At 45.3% G+C, this 27,489-nt stretch overlaps 1 protein-coding gene across 3 annotated transcripts in view; it reads left to right on the plus strand.

Annotated features, from left to right (window-relative positions):
- Positions 1-20,735: 20,735 nt before the first annotated feature.
- ESRRG (estrogen related receptor gamma) overlaps positions 20,736-27,489 on the plus strand; it is a 408,226-nt gene continuing 401,472 nt past the window's right edge. For 2 of the 3 annotated variants that reach the window (XM_074817905.1, XM_074817904.1), the window contains exon 1: positions 20,736-20,895. Coding sequence is in view for 1 of the 3 variants with exons in the window: in XM_074817904.1 (XP_074674005.1) it covers positions 20,894-20,895 (2 nt within the window). In the remaining 2 variants the exon portion in view is untranslated. Of the gene's footprint in view, positions 20,896-21,998; positions 22,086-27,489 lie in introns of those variants that run through there. The other variant, XM_074817911.1, reaches the window with a different exon arrangement.

Genomic DNA, 27,489 nt, shown 5'->3' on the forward strand with positions numbered 1-27,489 from the left:
GTTTCTCCACGGTGCTCAAGAGAAAGTTCAGGAGCTACTGTTGTCCATCAACTGCCCTGACCTCTCTGTTTGTAATATGTAAATGGAAAGGAAATCATAGCAGGTTTGTTTCATATCTTGAACTTGTAACTACCGAGGGCAGGTATAAAATGAAAGTGGGAGTGCTTTATAGCCTCTGAAATAAATAAATTACTTGCAATAACAGGTGCAGGAACATGGATCTTTCAGAACGCAATGTGTCATTCTTCAAGCTACAAAACATGTGGCCTCTTTATATTTATGGATGCCCTACAGTTTATGATAATGGAGTGATGAGTTAGAAGACTAAAAGATTGTCCATTAACAGAAGAAAGTAATTTTTTTTAGTTATACTGCCTTTGCCTTCATGTCATGGTACGAAAATAATCAATAACATGATTTTTATTTATCAGAGTAAATGCATGGGTTTTAAAATATATTTCAGAAAGAAAAAAATAGATTTATTTCCTGGATCTTAGGAAGTGAGTTTCAGTAAAGCCAAAATTAATTTTTGGACCCATTTCCACCCCTCTCTGTGTTTTATTTTGATTTTTACAGTTTAAATGTGTTTTACTCCAGGAATAATCCTGTTTTAGACTGTAAACAACGGAGAGGAAACTGACTCCTTATCTTATTTGTACAACATCCAGCACTACTGTAATAAAAATATTTAGTAATGGTAGCATGATTCTCAGGAACACTCATGCAGTACAGAACTTTTCAATAAAGAGCAAAATATTAAATGTGAAACTTTTTAATCAACTTTGACTTGTCAAAGCAAAAACCCTTCATGAAAAGTGAATATTGATTACATTCTCATTTACAGAATATGTTTGAAATGTTTCAGAACTGATAGGTATCATGTTTTTGCTGTGGATTTTCATTTCACAGTGTATGAATTCATCAGTTAAAAAGAACTGAAAAAGAAAGAAAAAGTTTAAAAATAATTTAGAATTACCTAAATGAAACTGTATCACCTGACCAACATTTTTTGGAGGGATGGGGGGGTGTCAGTTTGAGAAATCACTCTTAATTTTTAACTTTTTTCTCACAGATCTAGAGGGAGATAATGTTAAATATTTCATAATAAACAGAAAAAATATTTCTTCCTAAGCTGCATATATGCAGCATGAAGAACTGTAGCAAAATGAAGTCTCAGTTGAAGTAAGCATACAATATATTGATTTTTAAATCTTTTGATTCTTTTCTTTCTTTTAGGGGAATGCACTGTTAAGCTTAGTTAAAAGGCAGAGAGGCAAACTAAGTCCTGGGTTGTCTTTAATGCAGCTTTCTGAGGATGGCTTTATAAAACCAGAAAGCCATTTTAAAGTGATTTGCAAGAAGGGTATATACACCTCTACAGAGAAACCTTCGTTTGGGTCATCTGGATTTCTCTCTTTTCCCTGGAAGCAGCTAGTCAAAACTGTCTGTATGCAACAGAAAGATAAAAATTTCAATTAGGTTGAGTGCTGTCATAAGCAGACTACATGAGAAGGCTTGAGATAATATGCATTACATATTGATGTCTATCAGCCCTGAGAACATAGCCATGTTTTATTCCATGCCCCTTTTGTAGGTTTGGCAGCAGTGGCACCCAATAAAGGCCTAATCATATTAATTTATGCCCCTATCAATTATGCATTCAGATTCCCTCGATAGCTTGTCAGTTTTTATTCACTATTTTCTGAAAAATACGCCTATTACAGTTACTGAGCAAATAGGAGGACTGTCAGAAACTGAGATTTAAAGAATATTACTTAAAAGGGGTGGGTTTCTTTAATTTATAAATCTTGTATTATATGTCATGCATTTGTTAGTTTTAAAAGAGGTGACAGTGCAGGGACAGATGTCACATTAAGGACTTTCTGAAGACGAGGGGAGAAGTCTCCTTAAGAAAGCTCTGTGATTTATTCAACTTTTCTTGAAAGCAAAGGTTTCTGTGGTCTGTAAGATGTAGTAAAAATGTATCAGCTTTGTTAGTTTAATATGAATTTGATTTTGTGTCTCTCAGATGATGTGTATCAATGAAGTACTTAACAAAAGTATTTTCAGCTTGTAAACTGGTCTCTTTTCTGGTATGGGAAACAGTTTTATATCCAGCAATATGTTGGTGTCTCAAACTGCATTCTAGATTCAGTGCCCATCTTACAGTCATCATAAGCAGTAAGAGACAGATAAATAGACGTAGTGTGTGAAGTACACAAATTGCCCCATTCAGTAACCTCTACCAAGGAGCTGTGGAGTGGTCTGCACTAGCAACTTAAAAATAATCTTGGTATCGATGTGGGATGTGAGGTAAGTCCAGCCTACCTTCTTCATATGCACTATACCGTTTTAATGTGCCTGTAAGAGCGCTTTGTTTAGAAGTGCTCTTTGGAGGCAAATCTCCCAGATTTCTCCACCTACCACTCTTTGGTTCACATTGCTGGGCAGGCTTGGAGATGAACGTCAGGACTCCTTTCTGTGGGACTAACCTGGGCAATGCAAGCCACAGGACAGGGAAACATTTTCCAACCAGAAATGGGCATTCAGAACAGGACAATGTAGAGCTGGTCTGGAGACAGGGCAGACTATTAGTCCTGACCTGTCAAACCAGTAAAAAGGACTGAGTTTATCCGTAAAAGGTCCTATCCAGATCAAAATCCACTCAAAGATAGGCCACTCAGCTGGTTTACTACAATGCCAGATGAAATATATCTAATGAAAAAAGCAGATCTCAGCACTAATTGTCCAAATCCTCATTTCTTGATATTTGAAACCTGCTGTTGTTTCACCTGCTCCCTGCCACTGACCACTGCTCAAGAGAAGTCTCTCTTTCTCCACCCTCTGGCTTCATCTCCCTCACTCCATGAACATCCACTTCAACTTCTTCTCCTCTTCCTCATTCACTTCCAGCCTCACCCTCCTACTTCTAGAGCAGTTAACCTGATTTCACATCCTATTATACTACTCTTTAAGCTGCCACACTTCCCCTCACCCTTCTTTTAAGAGTGCATTTTTTCAATAAGGCCCCAAGTGTGGAAAAATACTGTAGAGAAAGAAAAAAAAAAAAAAAAGGGAGGGAAACTTCAGAAGTGCTAACGCCGATGTATTATCTTATCTGATATTCTGTGTGTTGGATTTTGCCTCTCTCTGGGTGAGCCCAGGACTCCATTCCTTCTGTTGTAAATTGGCTTTAAGGATTTAAGGACATTGGTGGCAGGCCCAGAGTCTCCAGCAGAGGTCTGGGGCCTCTCAATTCTGTCCTTATTGCAGATTAGTTCAATGTAGTCAGTGTACAATGGGCTCTCTACCCAGACTTTACTGGGGCCCTTCTCTTTCACAAGGGTTTCCAACCCATCTCTTTCCATACCAGGACTTCTTGTCCCCCGCTGGAAAGTTCAGCAGGATAAGCATCATCCTTTTTTTGCTTGATCCAGTCCTGGGCAGCCCTCAGAGCACCTCGTGCTGTTACAGAGAAGGCGTCTCCCTTTCCTGACAGGAGAGGAAGGTCTGAATGAAGAGGATCTCTTTTGACACTCATGTTTTCACATTATATAGGAAATGGAAACAAACCCTCAGGTCTCACCTTGTTAAAGTCCTCCCTAGCTTCAATACAGGCAAGTAACTGAGGCCTGCAGTTTTTGTTTTCTTCACCCTCTCCTGAACACGTGTTGCTTTCAGCTCTGCCCAACCACTTAAATAATTAATGAAGACTGAACTCTTGCCTGTTAAACAAACTTGTTCTTCCTCCCCTACAAATTCACCCATCCTTGCAAAGTACTTTGACTTTACAGTGGGTTGTACCTTCCTTTTCCTCTGGCTCTTTGAAGATTTTGCTCTTTGTTCAGCAAAGTTCCCCAGTTCCAGGAACATGTACCACATTACCTAAATCATCCTGGTGTTTATTTTAGCCTGACGGTGTTAATGAGGCTTAGCTATGTTACAGTATATAAAATCTTTGTAGTATCTTAAATATACTGTATCTTAAAAGATCCCCTTTGGGTATGTATTATCCAAATCATATAAATGGAGAAGTAAAAACAAATGTTTAGGGATTTGCCTAAGGCCGTGCAATAAGTCAACGTCAGAGCCAAGAGTCAAACCCAATTTGTGGTGAGTCAGCCCACGCTGGCATGATTTGGTGTGTTCCTACTATGGAAATCAGCCTGTTCATTGCGCGTAGTATTCATTTCAATCATTTCATAAACTGGCTCTAGCAGTTGCCTTCCCTTTAATAACAACTTTCCCAGAAATACTTTTGTTTATCTAACTCCATATACTTCCTACACACCTACATAGGGAATAGCATGTGGAATCTGCAGCTTGCATAGTTGCTGTTTTTCCTTGTGTTTTGGGTTCTTTTTCTCAAAAAGGCCAGAAATTAAGCAGAAGTAGAGGGGACTGTATTCCTAAAGTGCTGGGAAGAGTTCCTGTGCCTGCCCTTGAAATTAAAAAGTATCTGCACAACCATTTATTTTGTGGGGTTGAATGGTAGTTCACGCTCCGTAATTTTCCTTTCTCTACTTTTTAAGGATTCAGCAAGACTCTTAGGGAAGGGAGAGAAACATACAGGCAACAAATATGTTTGAGAACATTTATGCTGGGAGTAGGTAATCCAAAAAATGATGAAATAGTAAAGTGACAAGACCTGGCCTGAACATCTAAAACTTTGATGATGTTTGGCAGGGAAAATTAGACCAATTAAAGGGTGCCTCTGGGAAGCTTTACCTTACATGACCAGAACTTCTACACAACATCTTGGTGCACTTGGCGCTTTTACAGGGATAATACTCAAGTGAATATGAATGGTTTTGCCAGTGTGTTAGTCATCTGCAGGATTTTAGTCTGTGCTTGGTTTGGATGCGTTTCTGTATCACCTTTTTTTTCCTGAGATCTTGTGGTAACGCACGGTTTAGCCTGACCCTCTGCTATTGTCTCAGTTCCCCTTTCACAGTATTTTGAGGTATTAGTGGAGTGAAGGATTCTCTCTTCTACACTTGCTTTCTCAAACTTCCCCATTTAAAACTGAAGTGCCTGGGGGCTATTGATTGGTGTTTAATAACAGTCTACAAAAACAACTTTCTCTTCATCGTCACACTAGATTTTTATACCTTAGTATTTATGGCTCTTAAGTGTTTCCCTTCACCAGCAGACATAGGATTCTAGAATAGCACCCACAAAAAAGGTACATCTTTTAAACTCCAGAGTCAAAGGCAAAGAAAAGCACTATTGGATTGTACTGAGATATTTTTTCCCTCTTCCTAGAAAACAGTGCAAATCCAACCAGTAGCATAAAAAGACCTAGAAAAAGTAGAAATGTAGTCAAATAATAAATGAATGAATCTGTTTGGAAAGTGAAGCTGATAATACTGTACTTGGGAGACAAAGACAAAACACAGCTCTTGGGCGTGAAAAAGAAACACAGAGACCTCTTCAGACAGCCTCTTTTTACTGTGAGCACTAATCCGTACTGGGGAATGGAGCTTATGTGAGAGGCATCTGACATGGTGAGAAAGCAAAGCAATAGCGCCTCTGTGTATGATTTTAGAGAGTCAAGAGATATTTTTCTTCTTTTTTAATACATGTCATCACCTAAATGGTTCAGGCACGAGGCACTGGTAAAATCAGAGATACTAATGTGTGATACTGCAGTAATTGATCATTTTGACCTGCTTTAAGCTCATACCTTAAGGAGAAAAGCATTTGGAGGGGTTTAGAGACTACAAACTTCAGGCTGGAAACATAGTTCATCTTTGTTTCTGGCACCTCCTCGCATGCTGGCAGCCAGCTCTTTATCCACAGGACTTTTGTTTTTAGGTGATCATATAAGTGCCTGACAGGCAGAGTCATCAATATACTTTCAATTGAATACTCTTCTATTGCAAAACAGTGTTTTGTAAAAATGGAGATGCCGATGAAAAGATCTATTTCTTTTCCACTTTCCATCCCTTTGAGAAATAAAAGTAATAATTAAAAAAAAGGGGGGGGCAGAGGGGAATGGGAGTTCCTCCCAAGAGGTTTTGTCTGACAGGAAAGAATACACACAGGTACTGTCATGTTCTAGTATTGTCTTAATTGTTAATTTTATACAGTTGTTTTAGGGGCCATCACTTCAAACCTGAATTACTTGAGGGGAATACTCACAATAACAATTCACAGAGAGAAAAATTAAAAGAACTGATTAGAAGTATGAAGGAAGTTAGCTGTTTGGAGAATCTGAGAAGTCTAAATATTTTCCAGAATAAAAGTAATTAAAGAATACTTGGTAAGAATCTACAAGTATCAGAAAACTTGAATCCCCAAAGGTTTAAAAAATAACACAGCTTGGTGTCAAGGTAACAAAATATGTTAAATTAGAGGGCCTCATAGAAGTTTACATTTCCTGAAACTCAACCTGAAATGTACTTCAACAGTGAGATTGTTTCAAATATGAAATAATTTTCTAAAAACAATTGGAGAAACTATATGGATTTCACTTCTAAGAAAGGAAGTAGACTACCAGAATGAAGTATATTAAAGTTGGTGAATGTATTATTCCTCATCTTCACACATTGACCTTGTTTCTGTGTTCAGAAACCATATATAGAGTTGTTGAGTTGGTCAATAAACTAATCCAGCCATCAATAAAGCACACCTTCTTGTTTATTAATATGTGATTAAAAATGTATATGATAAAAAGATATTGACTGAGCAGAGTTTGGGTGACAAGAACAATTATAGCTTCAAGACTAATCAGTACATGAGCTGTTTAACCCAGTGAAAGTCAATAGCCTATTTCTGAACAATTACACTTTTTGTTTTAAATAAAGTATTTGGATTTTGCTAGTGCTCTCGTTTTCTCTTCATGATTTAGATGTGTACACTGAAGCAGAAAGAAACAGCCACAAAATAAATCACTGAATATAATTCCACTTTATGGTCCTTGTATGATAAAGTTGTAAATAAGCAGCAAATAGGATTTGTTTTAAATGTAACTTGCTAGTCACAAATAAATTAAACTCAGAATAAATATGTCTCTTTTCAGTTGTATTACTAGTTGTACAGGTCTTAATCATATTTCTACAGTGCCCTAATTTACTTCTATACTTCTGTTGTTATTTTAAGCTAGTCATAATTTTACTGCGTTCAAAGTGCTCCATCTTGATTTCATTAAAGCAGTTTCTTAAACCTAATAAGAAATTATAACTGAAGTCCATTTAATTCCTCAAGTGATCCTTAGCTTTTACAAACTTTTCTCACAGCTTGATGCACCTTCACTCCAAAGCAATAATACTTCACAGAGCTCAATGTCTGATGAAAAGTCAATAGCAACACAGAAAAGTTTGCACTGGATGCATCTATAAACAGCAAAATATTCCAGTATAGTGGGCGTTCAGTAGAAACTGGGAGCCAGTGAATGGTCAGACATTCCTGAGCAAGAACACAGGGTCACTGGCTTGTCCCCACAATGTTAAAAATTAACCGTGGGCCCAAAGCAAGCAGCATCAAATGTCTGGGCTATCCACAAGCAGAACTTTTAGCATTTTTATCACTGGTTTGTGGTGTCAACGTTGAAGATTCAGTTAAATCAGTGTACTCCCCAAAGTGTTTGCAAGTTGCACATCTTTAAGTGCTAGATCAGAAAGCTCCTTATCTATTCCATAAGTATCGTGTTCATCAAACAGTTACAGTGACTAGCATTTCCACAGATAATTTTCCTACCTGCTAATCATGTCATCTTCTTAATTCCTTTGTGGAATAAAATGATAAAGACTTCAGAAACAAAATCTTTTGCATTAAAGCTAACACAGTTCCATCATTTATTCTTCTCAAATGCATTTGTTTTAGGTGAATGTAAAATTCACCTTGTTGTTGACTGCTGCTATAGAAAGTTGTTGTTTAACAAGGAAGAACAAATGAACTGAAAGAGAAACCTGCCATTGTTCTCACACAGCCTTGAAAGTTTTGGCTTCTTTGAAATCAATGTTGACACTATAAACGCTCTTTTCTGAGTACCTTCATATTAATATATCAGTTCTGATCCAACAGTAAGTAAAAGTCGATCGGCTTTTCCCCTGACTAAAGCAAGAGTCACTGTTTGACTCTTAGTCCTCCAGGAGGTAATTTCCACTTGATTATGGTGTAGTTCCAACATTTTTCCTGGGTATGTCTGATTCTGGCTAGTGCAGGAGGTGGCATACTGGTATAGGTGGACCATTGGTATGATCCAGCATGGTATCTCCTGGTCAACAAGAAAAGTTTTACTTTAGGCAGGGGAAAACCTTCTGATGTCTTGTGAAAGAACACTCACAGGGTCAGCTTTGGTTTATTTTGGATGGTTTATTTTGGATGGTGATGTCTGAAGCATAGAGAATGCTTGTCCAGCAACTGAATTGTTCTAATTTAAAAAATTTCCTCTTTAAATAGATGGTACAGTCAGTCCCTCAGGAGTATGTGCGAGGATGCAGTAGATGTGAGTAAAGGGATTGCCCCAAAAGACAAGCTGGGTCATCTAAGATAAAAGTCTTGCCCCAAGTCGCCTTCAGGAGAAGACAACTATGTAGCTACAGTGTGGAGCTCAGGGAAGTCAGCCCTAGCAGCCTGACCACCTTCAGAGCTTACAGGTCATAACATCTCTGCAGGAGGAGCCAAGTACAGTAGGAGAGGTCTGAATCTCTTTTTATCTATGGCACCAATATGTCTGAGCAATTCCCAATAGATTCTAATCTGAAGAAAGAGTTGGGTTTGATATCCATCTGTTTCAAGATAAATGAGAGCTTCTAAATCAAGGGTGGGGAAGGTATAAATATTCAGGCAAGGAAAACTGTTCCTGAAGAGAAGATCCACTGCACTTTCAGATTAATAGGTGTAGCTGTCCCACCACAATAGCATACTGCCAAACAGTAAAAAAAGAGACTCTGAGAGGTAAATTTATTAGGCTAAAAATCTACTTTTTTGAGTTTAAACTTACCCATCTGCTTATCTTCAGTCTCTGAATACAGCATTGCCAATAATATGCTTTGTTCCAGCCTATTACTTGATCCAGTCACATGTCTAAAAATATTAGTACATTTAAGAATGGTGGTACGTTTATGACTCTAGATATGTGTATTGTAGATCTTTATTCTTCCACTAAATAGGAGTTTAATTCATTTTAGATTTCATTTTTTTATAATGTTCCTCCTCAACTTTTTAAGTTAAAACTCTAGCATTAACTCTACAATTCTCAGCATTTAGGAAAAGCTCATCTGCATTCTGATGAAGCAAATACCCAAGGTGTGTTATTAGGAAAGTGTATTGAAAGAAATGTGTAGTAACTCAAAAAATACGTATTTTTCAGGTGTAGATAACAGTAATAAAATCATTAAAATAGGATAACATTGAGGATTTGTATGATGGCTGGGAAGTAATTTCTATTTTTATTCATCTCAGCACCCTTACTTATGAGTGAGTTTGATCTTCAGCATCAGCCCCCTCCATGCAATTCTACACACTTTACCTTCTTCATCATCATTGCTCATTTTCTCCATGCAGAAGATGGAGGCTTACTGAGCTTTGTACACACTGTTATCCTCACACATATTCTATACAGGACTGAACATTAGTATGTCTGTTGCAATGAAAGCATGCAATGTCTCCTTTTATAATAGTTTCCATTCAATAGTGGGAGTTCAGATATAGGGAATTTTCACTTTAATTATTGTCAAAACATTTTATCATGGATACTTAGCTTAAAAACTACTCTGTTTTTTGAAGGGAGAGCTAAACTAATATGCAGATTTAGTAAGAGTCACAAATTATAGCTGCCAGATCTCAAGTACTTGCCACTTCTCTGCTAAGTGTCACAACTAAGCCTGTATATGTTCCTCATTCACATAAATGTGGAGTAACCCTGACCAAAAACCCGGGGCAGGGGGAACACCACCCCATGAAAGTAGTTTAAACACTGTAGCTCTTCCTGACAAGTTGAACTCAGTGAGAGACAGGCACTTACCTGCCTTTAGGGAGGTTGACTCTTGCTTGTGCAAAGTCAGACTGGATGCCTAACTTCTGTTTGCTAACTTCTGTTTTCTAACTTTGCAAACCTTCCCCAGGAGTTGTCTACTGAGGCCACACAGCAGGCCCAGAATATCTTCATCATCTTAAATTTACTTCCCCAGACAACTCTGCCTTTCACCTTCTATCTGTTGGTGATACGGGGGAGCGAGCAGGAAGTTTCTGAGCAACGAGTGTGACAAAGATGGACCAGCCACTGCTAGAGGAAGAGGCATCCTTATACCCAGAAAATTAGAATAAACTTTTATTTTACTCCTCTCTCTAAATTTATGCTAGGAGTGTCCAAGTCAGTTATATCATTGGTGTATTTATGAATAAAACCTTTGCCTTTGAACATGTACCTATGAAATATTGCAGTGCTATTGCAATGAGTGTTAACCTTATACTCAAATGATTTACTGTGACCCCTACTGTTGTTTTGGAGCCTTCCAAGATACACAGAGATACAGTCAGATTACTGTACATCAAAGAAGGTACATACTTTTATATAGTGATCTATTCATTCATGATTGAGATATAGTCACCTCAGGGGTTGGATGATACAGGATTATCATCACAAGCAATAGTAAAGCTTTATTGACATGAATACTAGATCTTTTGACTTGGTCAGATACACTGAGAAAAGCTTTTTCTTTTTCTTTGCTATTCTATTATTATTGGCCATGGTGAGAGGAATCTATCTCTGCAAAGAGGCTGATAACGTACAATATATAAATACAGCAGTGAATATACTGTTTTCTGTCAACATGACTTTTGTACTACATCTTAAAAGTTGTTTGTTTTGGCTTTATTAACGTTGCTCAATGGAAATGTGGATGTCACACCTAAAACTTCTGTCTCTGACACAAAAACATTTGCTGCTATCTGGGTCAAAATCAGTGCCTAGCCAGCCAGATGGCCACCCTTGCGTTGCGTAATTGAGATTATATTAGTTGTTCTGTCTTGTATATTGGTATAAAAATGATGGACTTGAAAGCATATGTTGCTTTGCTACTAAATCCAAGCACAGCATCTAATACCAATGGGAAAAAGACAGAGGCTCTGTTCTCTAGCAGCTCAGTTTTGTTATGCTTGGTTTTGAAATAAGCTGTCTCCTTTATGCACTGGGTACTTCACATATTTGAGGTCTCTAGAAAGCATTAAGCAATTTACTCTATAACGTTTCAGTCAGCCTGTGGTTTGTTAGAGAGTTAGGCTGTGGTGGTAAAAGTGATGCTAAAGAGGTCCTTGCTCAGAGGAAATGGCACTTTATTTGTTACGAGTTACTACTCAAAATAATGGTGACTGCTGATTGCATCAGGACTCCTGAAGCTATCTTTATAGTCTGCTCTCATAGAGTCTCTGTGTTACTAAAAACTGGATTAGTTTTCTCTTTTTACATTTGCATTTATTTATCCCATTTGTTCAAGTTATTACAGGTACAATTTTACAATGCCACTGTGGTTATTTCTGGGCATAAAAACTGATGCTGTGAACTGCAGGCTTATTCTGAATGAGGATCTGCTGTAAAGCAAAGTAGGAGTAGCAAATTATTGTCTCACTTACTGTCTTGGATCAGTGGATGAATTTTAATCCATGGCTAAGCAGACAGTTAATTTGGCTGTTTCAGTGAGTGCAGCGACTGCTTGACTCCAGGCCAAGGATCCTCCGGCTGAGGTCAGGACCACATGCCTGCAAATGGCACTTCCTATCTCTATGACTAAAAGGGAGAGCAATTCTGGAGCTTCTCTGTGTTGTAACACAGAAAACAGAATTTTAAAATTTTAGGAGTAGCTTTTTTCCTGTCATTTGTTCAAATACAGCCCCATGTAGAGCAATCTGGGTTGTTAATGTTAAACCCACCCGACTGAAATAATGTGAAGATTTTAGTCCAGTTCCCAATGGATAGGTGTCAGTGTTACTAAATAAATAAGCAATTAAATATGTGCTAATTAAGAAAAATGTCAGAGGGTACTTGGACTCTCTAGTTCAGTCACCTTTTTGCTATTATGTTTAACTTCTGCAGGACAGAGGCATTATCTGTATTGTACCTGATCAGTAGATGAGCTGAAATACTGCCTAAAAGCTATCAACCTTCTACCTCTGATAAGCACTCAACAACTAAAAATAAAAATTAAAAAAAAAAATGTTAAAATAAGTGGGATATCACTAATATTCCTAAATTTGTGGTGGGGCTGAATGAAATGAAAAATCAAGGAATAAAAATTGGTAGGGAATGAAAAATCAAAGAACCCATGCAAAAATCTATATTTTAATGGAAATTAAAAAGAACAGCGATAAATTAGGTAGGAGATAAATCTTGCATAGCCATGTAATATTTTACACATACACAGAGACACACACACTCAAATTAAAAGAGCATTACAAACTCTTTAAACATTTAAAGCCAGTAGGAAGTGAGAGAATGAAAGCTAATCACACCACTCAGCACCAATCCCTTGTGCAGATGCTCTATCACACAGCCTTTAATTATACCACCACATACTTGGAGATGATCAAGAATTCTCCAGGAAAAACAGTTTTCCTCAAAATTCAGACTACATAACAGAAAAATGTTAGTTCTGAGGCAATTGGAAGGACTTTAAAAAACAAAGGGACTGTGCAGTAACCAAAAGGCAAGTGACTGCGGTGTACACCTGAAATGGCAGTGTCCCAGATACCAAGTGCTTTCACCGGTAGAGACATGTACTTTGGTCTCTTCTGGGTCAGTACCTTATTTCCACGTTCTCTGATACCCTGGGCTTGTTCCTTTCCTTTTTTTCTCCCTCTCCTTCCCCCTTTTCATGAATAACTTTACAAAACCTTTGTTTCATCCACTCTTATGCAACGGCATATGAATGCAATTTGAGAAGGCAGTGGGACTTTTCCTCTTGATCTTCTTCACAAGCACCCCTTTGGCACTCAGAGTAGTACGTGGTCAAAGCTTTCTTCAGGAGTTAGTTTCCACTGTTAAGCTTACCTATATGGGACTCTGTAGGTTTTCTTTGGGGCACACAACTTAAATCCTGCTGTGAACCCAACACTGCTGTTTTTCTCCTGTGCCTCTCCCCGCCTTGCCATAGGATAGTATCTGGGTGCTTAGCAAACAACCTGAACTTGAAGCAATGAGATCGCCTCATCCTTTTTAATAAATCTGTATTCCAAACAAATGAGATTAAAGTAAAAAAAAAGCCTGGTGATTTTTGGTATCCAATTAGAGATACTGACTACTTGATTTTTCAACCCATTTAGCATTCTGCATCACTTGGCACAGTCAATGCACAGTCCCATGGATTTTGTCTGAGGTAGTAAGCGATTCACTTCAGCCTACCAGACCTCAAAATTTCAGGATTGGCCCTCATAATATGGAAACCTCTTGAGGCAACTTTCCCCACATTGTAGAAGCTTTGAGGCGAAAGGGCAATGGAAGCAACCTCAGCAGGCAAAATTCAGCTATCACGTTGCTACAAAGCCCTGCCTTTCTCTTCTTGTAGTTCTCTACCTCACACATGAACTGTACCCAATTCCATGACAAATCAGAGAGGAATCTAATGAATAAAAACTACAAAGTTCTGATCTGTCCCCAGAGGGAGCGTACCTTGCAGGGTTTCGTTTCTGCTTCAGGAAATTTGTGGAATAAACTCTGTGTGCTTGTGTATCATAATGTACAGAGACAGAATCGAGGTGCTCTGAAACCCTCAGGTTAGTCATTTCTTTATCATCCCAGTGCCTGATGTTGCAGCTAGTGTTGAATATAAAACACATGTCCTTAGTTTGGTGGCGATGCACAGAAAAAAGCATTTTAAAAATGTTTTGGATCAGCTCTGAAATACTTCTCTTGAAAGTCATTTAATTCTTTTTTAGCATTAGAAAGCAGACTCTATTCCAAGTAAAAAGCAATAATGATGCAGCTGGAGTGCATCAGTTAAAAACAGTGAAATAAAACATTTTGACTTTCAGGATTTCTACCATGTTTCAAATGAAATTCAGCCCACCTACTCTGGACTTCCTGCAATTACGCATCCTTGCTCTTGGCTGAGAACATTAGTTGGCTTTGCTATCCTTGCCCTCCTCTCTCCCCTCCAGGCTCCTCAACCGAACGGTTTCTCTCTGCTTTCTGTGCACAACCTCTGTGTCTCCTTACCTAATCAGTCCCAGGCTCCTGCCTCCAAACACCAGTCCCGGTTTTTCTCTCTGGACTGCCTGGCTGCTTCTATCGCCTGCTCTGTCACAGGCTGGATTTTTTTTTCTCCCCGTCGTATTCATGCAGAGACCTTTCTTCTTGACACAACCTTCAAATCGTTTGGAGCTTAGAAGAGATAGGATTCCTACCTCTCAGATCCTGCGCCAAAACTCGGGCTCACGGGGAAAATTTGGAGGTGGGGATTAAAGGGGAAATCTAGCCTCACCACTGTGTCCCTAAGCTTCTGTTTGCAGAGGAGGCCAGTCTTTAGCGATTCCTTTCTCCTGCTAGAATAAAAGAAATCATTACTGAGAGTGTGTTCATTACAAAAATTCTAATATTTACAAGTTAGCCACGTTTGGTTAAATTTTCAGACAGAGAGGGAAAGGCACATTTTAAATAAAAAAAGGTCACATTTTGAGTCTGTGCTTCAAAGCCTGAGGGCAGCAGAGCATTTCAAAGGAAAAAGTTTCCATTTTTTCAGTATGAGCAAAACTGTTTATTTTTCCATAACCTTGTTCTTGGAAATGGACAAATTGTTTTGGCAGGTATTTTCAAAATAATCTGCCCAGTACAGACAGTCAGCATATCAGTTTTCAGCCTAAGTGATGATGTTTTTTTCTAAAGCTACATGCAACAGAAAATATGGTCTCTGCTGAGAAATGTTTGCCAACCAGAATCCAGGGAATAGCAGCACATCCACCTTATTGTCACAGATTACATCCTCTGTGGAGTTCCAATTTTTTTCAAACATCAATTGCCTCATGGAAAGGCAATAGTGTCAGTGGCTATTACTTCTCTATTTTAGAGGCAGAGAAACTAAAACGGGAGGAAAGGAGAAGAAATAGGAGATAGAATCCAAAAATCCTGGTCTGATTCTTAGTCCCCCATTTATGCACCCGTTGCTGCCACCTCTGAGGGGTGTTATTTGTGCGATGGTCCTCTGGTCTGGAGTATTACAGACACACACGTCAGAGACAACATCCCTTGAGTAATTTCAGTGATTTAACTCGCTTGTGATAGAAAGTTTTGGGGGCTATAGGAGAAGGCACAGCAGGTGCAGGAGATACCTGCAAATAATAGTTTAATTCAGCTAAGAACAAGCAGCCTCCCACATTCAGCTTGTATGAGTACATCGGTACAGTATAAAACCAAAAATTTCACATATTTCTTAGGTGCCTGAGGCAACTCGGGGGCGAGACCCTTGGAAAAGAGAGGTGTGAGGCGGAGAGCTGTGGTAGGGCTCTGCCGAGATGGAGCAGCTGGGTGATGGCCACTGCTTTTGCTGTTGCTCCGGGTACCCTGACTGGAGTGAACCCCAGCAAAAGCACAAGCCAGAGATGCCGGAGGCCTGAGGTAGACAAGCTGCATAAAAGTTCATGCCACTGTCTGGCTTACTTAGGAGAGCAAGAAACACAGTTAAGTGTTAACAATAAGTGATGAGATAGCCCCATGCAGACTGAGAACCTCTGCTAAAAACCACACCAACAGCAATAACAAATTCCTTAGCTTAAACTGCAGTCCTCTTCAGAGAAAGAAAAAAAAAAAAAAAAAAAGAAAGAATTGCCAAATCAAACTGCTGACTCCTTTTTTCTTATCAAAACACCACAGCATACATCTTAACAGCCTGAAGTAAATCAAATGCGGGACCAGCTGGAACTGGTCAGCTCTTGACCCTCCCTTGATATCAGGTGTGTGCCGCACTTCTCTGGCAGATTAATTTATGATCTGAAGTAACTCAGAGCCCCTAAAACTTTCAGTACTGCTGTTAGGATGAGGCTGAAGGTTTTCTTTGGAAAGCGTCGCCACTAGAAAAAGATGGAGGTCTTCCCAATTGAGAGAGACACTCCCCTACTGATGTCAGTGACTGTTCCCTCTATATCTCTTCTTTTTAAACTCATCCACAACGTGAGTATGGGACAAAATTCGGAGGCATGGCCAAAGTCTGGATGTGTGCATCTGAGTGACTGTCAGTCCCCTTTTGCATGTGGAACTTCCTCTTGGGGGGGAGTTTGGAAGTGTTTCTAGCAATGCATCCCTAAAGAAACCTTTCAGCTCAAGAAAAAAATGGGGGGGAAGGTCCAGGAAAGAGTGTGCAGAGTGGACCGAACTGAGAGCAGCTCACAGGTGGCTCCTCCGAGGAGAGCGTGTCCCTGTGGGTGATCAATGTAATCTATTGCGAAAGAAAACCTCCGTGTTTCTGGGGGGCAGGGGGGGGGAAAGAGATTTAGAAAGAAACTCTTTAATTATTACCTGCGGAGAAGTTAAAGTATAACTCGTCAGTAACATACTCCAGTCCCTGTGCTGGGGAGGGGGGGTTGGGGGCCAAGTCAGGCATCTAACCTGCCTGAAGTCTGCATGGGAATCTAAAAAAAAAAAAAAATAAAGTTAATTAAAAAAAATAAAATTAATTAAAGAAGGAGGGGAGGGGAAGACAAACATAAAGCATTGGCGAGTGAGAAAAGGAGCTCGTGTTTCAGGCCGCTGACCTCTCTTTGTGCTTTGTGGGGGGGAGCCGCCGAAGAGGCTCTGGAGCTGTAGCACCCACGCGTGAGCCTGTGTGGTTCCCACCCCCCCCCCAGCCCGGTGTTTATAACACACCTCCCGAAGAGCCCAAATCTTCCGCCTTTCTGCCACGACTTTTTGCTCACACACGCTGCTGAGCGACTCCGGCCGCCTTCCCCCGCACCTCCTCCCCGGGGCCGTCTCCGCCCGCGCAGCACCGCGCAGGATGCGCGGTGCTGCGCGGGCGGCGACGGCCCCGGGGAAGGGGGTGCTTAACCCCGGGGGCTACTTGCGCATCTCCTCGCCCCTTTCGGAGATCATCTCCCCCCTAAAAAAATAGAGGAGGAGAGCCCTGGGGCTTCCAGGGTCACGCCAATCCGGCACTGCAAGTATAGGAGAACTTTTTTTTTTTTTTGAGGGAGTTTACTTCTTCGGCAGGTCAACGTGTTAATTAACAGTTGCTCCAGATTGGTCGCTTGCTGTCCCAGATGCGCGATTAACACATTAAGGAAATTATTATTCTTTTTTAAGACATCAGAATGTAAAAACTCAGTAGCAACCCCATTTCCTCCTTACTATTAACTAGCAGTCGCGGAGAGAAAATCATTAGAGATATAATTAAATATGGGTCTATTTTTGAAGAGTGTCCTGCAAAATAGCCCCAAAATATGATGTAGTAATTTGATTTTTTTTTTTTCCTTTGGCACTACAGGTGCTACCTATGTTTTCCCTTCATCTCCCACCCCATGTATATTAAACAGGGAGGCAACATTGCTCCATTGTCGGTGATGACCCCAGACTTCGCCGGAATATTTTGCTCTTCGGTGTAAAATTGCGAAGTGGGTCTCTCTAAAATTCGCTATATTGGTTTTTATAATTACCTCGTGGTCTAAACTTTTTCGCATCCCATTTCTTACAGGGAAAAAAAAAAAAAAAAGGAAAAAAGAAAGAAACTAACTTAGCTGTCACTGTATTAACATCCTTGTTTGTCTCAATCCCAGGCTTTCAGTAACTCTGCCTGGATCGGCTCCTACGTTTCTCTAGTCGCCCTGCTGAGGCGTGCGCTTGCCCCTGCCTGCCTGTCCTGCCTGCAGCTGAGCCTGACGGCCGCTCTTCGCAGGCCTTGGTGCGGCGGTTTGCTGCCGCTGACCCCCCCTCGGCGGGTCCCCCCGCGGAGCGTCGCGCCGTCCCCCGGCTCTGACCCTTGGTTCGCTGCAGTGTGGCCAGCGTGGGCTCCACACCCTCGCGTGTCATTTGTCAGATTTCCGTGGAGAACTAAACAACTCCTAACGTTATTTATTGCAGGGGGGTGGAGGAAAAAAAAAAAAAAAAAAAAAAGAAAACCAGACTGCGTCAGGCCGCCATCCCCCATCCTTTCATCCCCAAGATTTTATTCTTTTCTCCGGAATATTTTCCCCGCGTCCAGTCAGGCAGAATTCGCGGTTTCGCTTTGCCTCCGAACGCGGCTGACCTCCGCAGTCCCTCCGGGGCAACAAGCAGCAGCCGGAGCCCAGCGCCGGGCGATGAAACCCGGCGGGGCCGCCGCGGCCGCCGGCCCCGCTCCGCGCCCCTCCGCCGGCCCCCGCGGGCCGGGCAGCCCGCCGCGCCGCGCTCCGAGGCAGCGGGAAGCGCTGTGGTTTAAACCCAGCCCGGGGCTCGTTGTTACCGGGAGCGTGCTTTTTTTTTTTTCTCTCTCTCTTCTTTCTCCTTTGTAGGATACAGAAGGTGAATAATGAAATCCCTTTGCTAATAGTTTATGAGCCATGAGATTGGAAATGTGCGCGGATGGACCAGCGCGCCGCGCCAAGAGTCACCCGAGGGGCTGGGGGAGCCCGGCCTAGGGACGGCTTAAGCAAGCCGGGCGCAGGGAGGCGAGGGGCGGCAAGGGGCTCGGGTGACCACTCTCTGCCCCCGGGAGCGGCGGCCTTCCCCGAGGATGGGGCTGCGGGGGCTCCCCGCCGCGCACGGGCCGCTCTCTGTCTGTCCGTCCGTCTCTTCCGTCCCGCCCCCCCGGCGGGTCTATAGCGCGGGGAGCGCTTATATAGGGGGGGCTGCCCGCGGTGCGCAAAGCGCGCACACGCTGCCCGCAGCGCTCTGCCTGCACCCCCCCACACCCCCCCCCCCCCCCCCACGCCGGGCGCTGCCTGACACAGGCTCGTGCGCGTCCCCGCGCGACAGCGGCCGCGGGCAGGGACCGCGTGGGCGGCACACAGGCAGCGTGTCGCGCGTGGGGCCGGGCCGTGGGCCCTGCCCGGAGGGGCGGGGGGCGCTCAGCTCCCCGCGGGGGGAAGGGGGGCGAGCGCGGGGCGACCCTTAGGGCCGGTTTGGAGGCAACCGGGGGGGGCGGCTCCGCAACCGGCTTCAGCAAAGGTGCTAAAAGCCGCTTTCCTCGGCGTTTTTGCGGCAGGTCACGCACGCGTGGGACGGGGCAGGAGCAGGCGGGAGCGTTGCCGCTGCCCCCTGCCCTCCCGGTTCACGTCTCCGCGGCACTCCCGCCTGTACGCGAGCGGACATTCCACGGAAGGTCCGTGCCACGGGGTGTCCGAGGGCATCGCTACCTCCTCGCCGTAAAAACAAAACGCTCATCAACTCCGCTCGGTGTACGCCATCGAGAAAAGTCGCCACGGCGCGAACCGGCACCATCTGTCCTGCCATTCTGGGAGACACAGATATATTTCTTTAGACAGGTCAGCAGTTCTTCCCTGGCCAGCCCTGTCAGGCACCTGTCAGGGGAGAAAACCTCTTCATAGCTGCCGCGGTAGGATCCTTATCAGCGGCAGTGCCTCAGCTGACAGGGACCCGGCCTGCGGCCTCCCGCCAAGCAACGTCCCCCGGCGGCGGGTACCCGGCCCTCGCTGCGAGGGAAGGCCCGAAACTGCCGGTACCGCTCAGTAACAGCCGCTGGGCAGAGGGGAGCCGGCCCCAAGGAGCCGGAGGGCACTTGCCGGGGGGCTGCCCGAGGACGGCGCTGGAGCTGCCGGCCCCCCCCCCACCGGCCCCGTGCGGGGGGCGGCTCTCCCGGCCCAGCCGTCGGACCGGCCCCGCCGCCGCGGCAGCGAGAGGGGTTTCTGCCTCCCTCCCCCCCCCCCCCCAAAAAAAAAAAGGGCTAGGCCGGACGCTGCTCTCGGAGGCGAGGGGGGCGCGGGGCGCCGCGGGGGGGGCGCTTGCCCCGGCTGCCCCCCCAGCCCCTCCAAAAAAGCGGCTCTGCCGGCTCCGGCGGTGCCGGGGCTGGGCGCGCTCAAGGACGAGGCTCTCGCGACGCCCACGCGTGCCCAGCCACGGTCCCGGCACCCCCGCGTGCCCGGGGCTCCGCTGCGCCGGGCGGGATCGCGGGGCGGCGTGTGCCGGCTGCCGGCGGGGGGCCGTGCCGCCGGAGCGCGTAAACCCCACAGGCAGGTGTTTCACGGGGCTTTCTCTCGAGTGGGTCCATCGCTCCGTGGCTGACCCAAAGCCCCAGGCGAACGCCTCATCCCCACCGAAGTAACACCCCACCCCCCCAGTAATTCCGACCTCTTTTCTTTCTATTCCCCACTTGCTCTCAAAGTGAGGGCACGTTCAGGAAAGCCTGCCTGCCCCCCTCCTTCACATCCACCGGTATCGCGTGGACCCCCACACACCCCCCAAAAAAACAACCAACAAAAAAACCCACCATCACGCAAACGCACCGTATTTCCAACTTGGAGTTAAAGTCGGTGCTAATCCGGGTCAGTTCCTGCCCCTGGCTGGGAAGGCTGGGAGGGAGGATATAACGTATAGGTTGGGGGGGGGGGGGGGGGACGGGACAAAAACAACCCCCGAAATAAACAAAGAAAAATCTCGCGCACAGTCACAGTAAAGTGAAATTCCTTTCTACACACCCACAACTTTAGCTCTGTCTGCTGCCTGGGGGGTTTTAATCTTGCAAAGAGAAAGGGGGGCTCCCTGCGCAAAATTACGCCTTCTCCTCTCATTTGTTAGCTGATTCCATCAAAAAGTTCGCTATTTATAGGCTACACACACGAACCTGGAGTAATACAAACCCTCCCGTGTTGTTCCCCTCGCAAAGTGGCCGGTCCTGAAGCATCTGATCGGGTTTGTGTGTGTGTGCGTGAGTGAGAGAGAAACACACGGAGCGCGCTACCATCAAAAAGGGGAAAGAAGAGCTCAAGCTGAGAGACTTATTAATTGCTAAGAGCTGCTCTGCCACCAGCCATGTGAGTACCTAACAATGATCACCTTTTGCACAGATGGTCAGCGATCAGGCACAGACACTTTCTGTCCTTTTCTTTCTCCCTCCCCTTTCTTATTTTTTTTTTTAATTCCCCTCCTGTCTCCTTCCCTCCCACCTTTTTTTTTTCTTTTTTTTTTTTTTTTTTTTTCCTTTTTAGTTTGAGTTTGCACGGCTTATTCCTCCCGAAGAGGAGGAATGAAACGTGGGCGAGCGCGGGGGAGAAAATGTGCCGGAGAAGAGGAAGGAAGGAAGGAGTGGTGGAGGGAGAGGAGGAGGAGGGTTTGTTAAGCGATCGCCTTGTCCCCCGAGTCCGAGCCGGCTGGGAATTAGTAACAGCGAGATAACGGAGGTTGTATCCCTCCCTCTTCCCCCGCTTTTCTTTCCCTGGAGCGCTCAGACCCCCTGACAATTATTACCCTGGTATCAGCGCGGGTAACGAGCTGTATTCATCAAACCCCATTGGGGGGAATTAAAAGGGAAATTTAAAAAGAAAAGAGAGAGCGCGGGTGTAAGGGGGCACAGCAATGACTGTCCGCCGGCTCCCGCCCGCCGTGCAGGCAGGTGGAAAGCGCTGGGAGAGCCGCCCGCGAGGTTTCGGGGAGATGGGGAGCGCCCCGGCTCCGGGCCCCCGCCACCCCTTCCCCGGCGGGGGCGGCAGCGAGGTGCGACGGGGGCGGCAGCGCGTCCCCCCCGGCCGTGCTCCGTCCGTCCCCACGCGAGCTCCCGGCGCTTTTCAGGCAGTCCCAGAGCTCGGCGCGGCACCGTGCGTGAAACCGAGCCCCACGCAGCAGGCAGGGCACGGCACGTGGGTGTGCGAAACTGCACGGTTGATTCGGGGCGGGGGGAGGGCGGGGGAGATGCAGTCTGCGGTGGGAAGCGTGGGTCTCGAAAAGGTAGGTGTCCTGGGGTGGGGGGCAGTGCGGGGCTGGGGGACTCTTGGCGTGGAAAGGCGGGGTGTGGGCAGAGAAGGCGCGTTTGCGTCCAGCAGGGAGAGGCGCTTTTCTAAACCTACACGCGAGCTCCAATCACGCCCGCTCAGGTCAGCGTAGCGTTAAATTAACAGGGTCGGGGTTACCCGGGGCATTACACCGTGTGCCCGGGATGTAACCTCTGCTCGCTTACACACAAAGAAGAGGGAGAGACGGAGTTACACCTGGAAAGCCAAAGAGCACGGTGAGTATCGGTGTTCGCTCCTCTCCCTCCCCTGCCCGGGAACAAAGTTCGAAGGCAGGCGGTGCGGGGCTGGGGCTGCCGGAGTCCCTCGCTCCTTCAGGGCCTCCCTGCCGGGCCCCCCAGCACAGCCCCCCCGGAGGCGAGCCCCCGCCAAAGAGCAAGAAGAACTTGCGGTATCTTGGTTATAACTTTGCTGCTTTAGGTAGGGGAAAGGAAAAAAAGAAAAAAAAAAAAAAAAAGAAAAAGTGACTCGGCTCCGGCGCTATTTATAGGTGGCAGTAAAGGCTCCTTTTCAATAAGCAGCCGTGGAAAAGAAGCGTCAGAAAACTGCCTGCTTTATCGATCCAAGGTGCCGGCCGGTCACAGCCGCGCTAGCCAGGCTGGACCTACAAAGTCACGGCTCCTCTCGGGTTAGGCAGTGAGAAGAGGAACAGGATCCGTGTTTTGCTGACCACTAGCTTGGACACGAGTCAATTCCCAAGCGCAGGTATAGGGCACAAGAGTGTGAGGTGGAAGACTTTTCCCTTTTCTTTCAGACACGCACACAATACAGGGCACCCGCAGGGCTGAAAGTGGGCCAGGGCTACACGGTAGGTATCAGATCACACAAAGCAGAGGAAAGAAATCCAGTTAAAAATACATTAGTTGAAATCAGAGGACGAGCTTGATTTTTTTTTTTTTTCCTTTTAAACAAAGGTGCACGTTAGAACAAGCTGGAAGCACTTTGTGCCTGACGGTATCCCCCACGCCCATTGGAAATAAAGCAAGAAGCTTGCTCTTTCTTTGCATCTTTTAAACCTTGTTTTAATTAGAATTGCTAAAGTAGGACACCCCGATGGGAGATGTTTTCAAGTATCCACCTACCTCTCTGCTGTAAGCAGAATTGCTGTCTTCAAAATTGCTTGAAACGCAAAATTCTGCCCCACCCCCAGCTTGTTTTGGCACCTACTCACCCTTTCCCCCCCGAAATTGCAATCGCTGATGAAAGGTTACTCCATTAGGAGGAAAAGAGAAACCCCAAACAACCAGCAGTAATGAGATGAGTGGACTCCGAGAGCCTGGCTTTGCTCTGTGCAGCAGGAAAGGGTTTGAGCAAAGAGCGTCCCTCAAAACTAATGCTTGCCTTTTTTTTTTTTTTTTTTTTGAAGTCCCAAATTGGGCGTATCCTTACCCTTCTCCTTTAATTTATTTGATTAAATCATAACAAAAACAGACTCAGCTTCTCGTACTCCCTCACATGTAACCATACGCGAAACCTTTTATACGGAGACAAGTAATTGGCTGTAGTTAACTAAGGGCACAGGCTGGGTTGAAGTTTTACTCCCGGTCCCAGGGCAGCGTTTCACGCAAACGCGGGTTACAGCTGTACCTCACGCTCCTCAGTCGCGAACCTCAGGGTTCTTAAACTGTTTATCTCATTCCTCACCTCTCTCTGATGTCGCTAATGAGGGTCGCTCATGACAGCGGCTTGGGGGGCTCCCCCCCACCCTCGGGGCCGGTTCAGGGAGCGCCCAGCCCGGTTTAAACTCGGAACCGCTTGTGGACCTCTTCTCCGAGGGCATCCGCACCCCAGCTCCGTACCGCGCTCGCTGCTTGTTCCCACTCCTGATTCAGGGCTAATTTAATTTCGCCTTCAGGAAAGCGAGGTTCTGTTAGCCCACTTCTAACTTAAATTTTAAAAAGAAGGAAAGAAAATTAAAAAACCCTCTAAAAGTTTCTCAGGTAAAGCTCGGGTTTCCTTTGGTTATTACTCAAATGGAGAACGGCGTCAACTAACTCTTTACTTGGGAAACGCCTGCCCGAGAAGAAGAAGAATTCCCCGTCCTTCTCTCAAAGGTAGTTGCAGGTGGCATTTAGTGCATGCGGTCCCCAGGTGACCTAACGACAGGGTTGCTCCCCTGCCCGCTGGCAGCCCCTGCCTGCCTCTCCCTGGCCCCTGGGTTTCGCTCCGAAGTTGGGCAGCAACGCCGGGCGCCGCTCGCAGCAGCTTCTGGGGGTGCCGCCGCGGCTGCCCGTCCTGCCCAAACCTGCCCCCCAGCCCGCAGCAACCCGGGCTTTACACCCCGGCGGGGCTCCCGCAGCCCAGTGCCACCTGCAGCGAACACGGAGTGGTCAGAGTGAAAGAAGAATTAATTTTTTGTGTGTGTGTCCCCCGATAGGAGGGCAGGGGCCTCAGAGCAACAGGTAACGAGGGCACCTGCGGCTTTTCGAGGGTGTTTAAGCGCTAATAGAGGCAGCAGGAGTTTTGCGAAAGGGTCGCCTTCGGGTAAGGGGGGGTGTGCGGGCGGGAGAGGACCATCCAAAATTGGTGCTTAGTGGCACTTTAACAAAGTTTAAGGTTGCTGCGCGGCGAGCACGACCTCTGCGGGGAAAGGGAACGGCGGCCCCGCCTTGGTGTCCGGCTGCCCGGTCCCTCGTGGTCCCTGCGAGCCCCGGCAGCCGCCCCGCGGAGCGGCCGCGGGTTTGGGGCCGCACACGTGTTGCTCTCCCGGGGCGCGGGTCCCTCCCCGCGGGGACCCGCCGAGGATGCTCCGGGGGCCTGGGGCCGCGCCGGGCAGGGCCGGGGCAGCGGACAGCTTCGGCTGCGTGGCGGGGGGAGCGGGGCAGCCTCCCCCCGGTTATTTCATCGTTGCTCTCGAGAGTACTGCGGGAGCGGGTGCAAACCAGACCCCGAGCAGGTCCTCGCAGGGTGTGTTGGGGATGGGGGGAGCTCATACCCCGGGAAGGGTGCCCACGGCCACCCTGGGGGCTGGGGCGCCCCGCGGGGCGCGTGCGTGCGTGTGTGCGTGTGTGTGTGTGTGTGTGTGTGTGTGTGTTCCGTCGCGGCAGCCGCCGGGGCCGGGCGGCCGGGCGGGCAGGGCTGCCCCCGGGGCGGCGGCCGAAGGGGAGGGTCCCAGGGCTGACCCGAAAGGGGGGAGCTCTTTCCTCCCCTTCCCTCCCTCCCCTTCCCCGGCTCTTTGTTCTTTGCCCCTTTGTTCTCCTTCTCCTCGGCGTTTGCCCTAAGTTTCCGGGGGGGTGGAGGTGCGGAGGAAAGTTGTTGAAAGCGGGGGAAGTACAAAAAGTGGATGCCGGAGCAGTAAAAAGAGGCGGGGGTCCCTTCCCGGGGCTACGAGCCGTTCCCCAAATTCTGTCGCTTTGTCTGACTTGCCCAAGGGATCGGTGTGTCGCGGTGGAGACGGGCCGCGCTCGCCCTGATGCTGAGGCAGAGGGGGGAGATGGGGCTCCCATGGCCGCAGCGCACCCCTGAGGGACCCCGCACCCCCTTTTCTCCATTTGAAAGCATTCTGGTGGGCAGCTGTCCTTTCTGCCCTTTCTGGTGGGAAAGGAAAAAAAAAAAAAAACCCAAAAAACAAAAACAAAAAACCGGTGAACGTATTGTAATGAGGTGAGGCTATAGGGCACAGAGCTGAAGGATTTCTGAATGTTAGATTTTAGGGCACATGTCTTGGTTTGAGTTGCACAAACCCGGAATGGATTTGGCCCCATCGCTTTCTTTTCGGCATTCTCCCTGCTTGCTTGACAGGGCAAAGTGTTGTCAGGAGTTAAACAAGTTGGTGCTTACTTTCAAAGCAGATGGAATATCCCCATAGAGCAACATCGCAACTTAAAAGATCTTCAGCATGGTTAATAGGAGATTCTACAGTATGATTTGGTATCGACAATAATAATAAAACTTCATTGGAAAAGGAAATCTCTTTGCTCAGCACAGTATGGTATAGCCTTATCCTGCCTTTTCTAATCATATTTAAATGCTAGAGCTTATTTACTTTGCACTAAGAAATCACCAATAACTTTGCAAACACCAGTTATTACAGGATTCTTCCCTCTTCCCCTGACATATGAAAATAGGAAAAAACTTTATGTGGGTGAGACAGGTACTAGGAAAGCTGATGTAAAAGGAAGTTTTAATATGGTGCATTGGAGTAGGTCACAACAGGTTACGGACAGACCCAGATTCGAGTCCTGAACTCCAGCAGACTTGCCTAACAGCGCTGTTACGCTCCCACCTATATTTAACCAAGGATATAATGGGTGAACATAGCACTTTGGCATTTGTTGAAAAGCTGCTTGAATGTAATATTGAATGTAATGTCATATTTCATAATCAAGAGAATGTCCATAAATATTTATAGCAGCATAATGCAAATCTACTAAAATTTTTATGTATGTAGAGATCCTGTAAAATTATTTTTTAAAAATATTATTTTCACAGTTCTTTTGTATTAAATAAAAGGCTAAAATTGTTTATTATAGTGAGCCAAATTTCCAGAATTTGCATACATTTTTCTGATACCAAACAAAACAAACAAAGTTGAGAAATGAGGTGAGATAAGATTGGAGTTGACTAAATAAACATTTTAGATTGGAATTTTTTTAACGTGCCTATGCTAATAGAGATCATACCATCCTTCTAGCAGATGCTAAACCCCAGGATCAATTTTTTAAATGAAATGGGTTTTGATTTGAGGTGATGTGGGGCCTGTTCTTCTGGCTTTGTTTTTTCCTGATGTTGAGGGGATACGATCCCAGTGAGAGGTCTGGGAACTTTGCAACTGGAAAATCCAGCTTTAGATATTTCAAGCTGGAAACTCAAACCCAGAAGGTGTCCTTGAAAACTTTGACCTTTATTATTTAAGACTGTGGTTCACAGTTGAACGCAATGATCGCTCACTATCAAAGAACAGAAAGATACAGGCATCGTACTGGATGCTTTGGTGATAGTTCGATTTTCTAGCTGAGTCTGTCTCCATACACAAGTCTACTAGTTTATTGCTTAAATCTGGAGGCCAGCTGCATTACTTGCTATTCTGTTTATATCCCAGTGTTCATAATGTGTTGTTGCAATACCCAGATAAAAATGTTCAATGCCATTTACAACAAGGAATCTGCCTTAAGCAATACTATAGTCAGTAATAGCTAACGTTATCGAGAGCAACAGTTTCTGCAAATGACTTACCGTGACACGAGTTAACAAAGCTACAACTGTAATTGTGTTCAAAACTAAATAAAAGCAGACGTCCAAGAAAGAGAATATACATTTAATTGGAAAAATGGATCTTACAGAATGCTGTGTATGATCAATAACAGTTGCTTCTGTCTTGGTAATGACGATGCTTAGAGGGCCAAGGGATGTTAGTGGGTACTTGTTCAAATAGAGGGTTTCTGCAGCATGAGAAAAAATAATTTCTGACTCAAAAGCATCCACTGAAGAAAAGGTGGTTGCATTTATTCACGTTAATTAATCTTCCCTTTTTGCTCATGTTTTTTACCAACGTATGTATATTTCCTTTCAATAGATGAGAAATTTATATGTATTTAAAAAAAACCAACCAGACAACCCCCTACTACTTCCCTTGGAAACTCTGACATCAAATAAAAGTTACTAAATATTGCACTGGATTTC

Source organism: Strix aluco, chromosome 3 (assembly GCF_031877795.1).
Source record: "Strix aluco isolate bStrAlu1 chromosome 3, bStrAlu1.hap1, whole genome shotgun sequence".
NCBI lineage: Eukaryota > Metazoa > Chordata > Aves > Strigiformes > Strigidae > Strix > Strix aluco.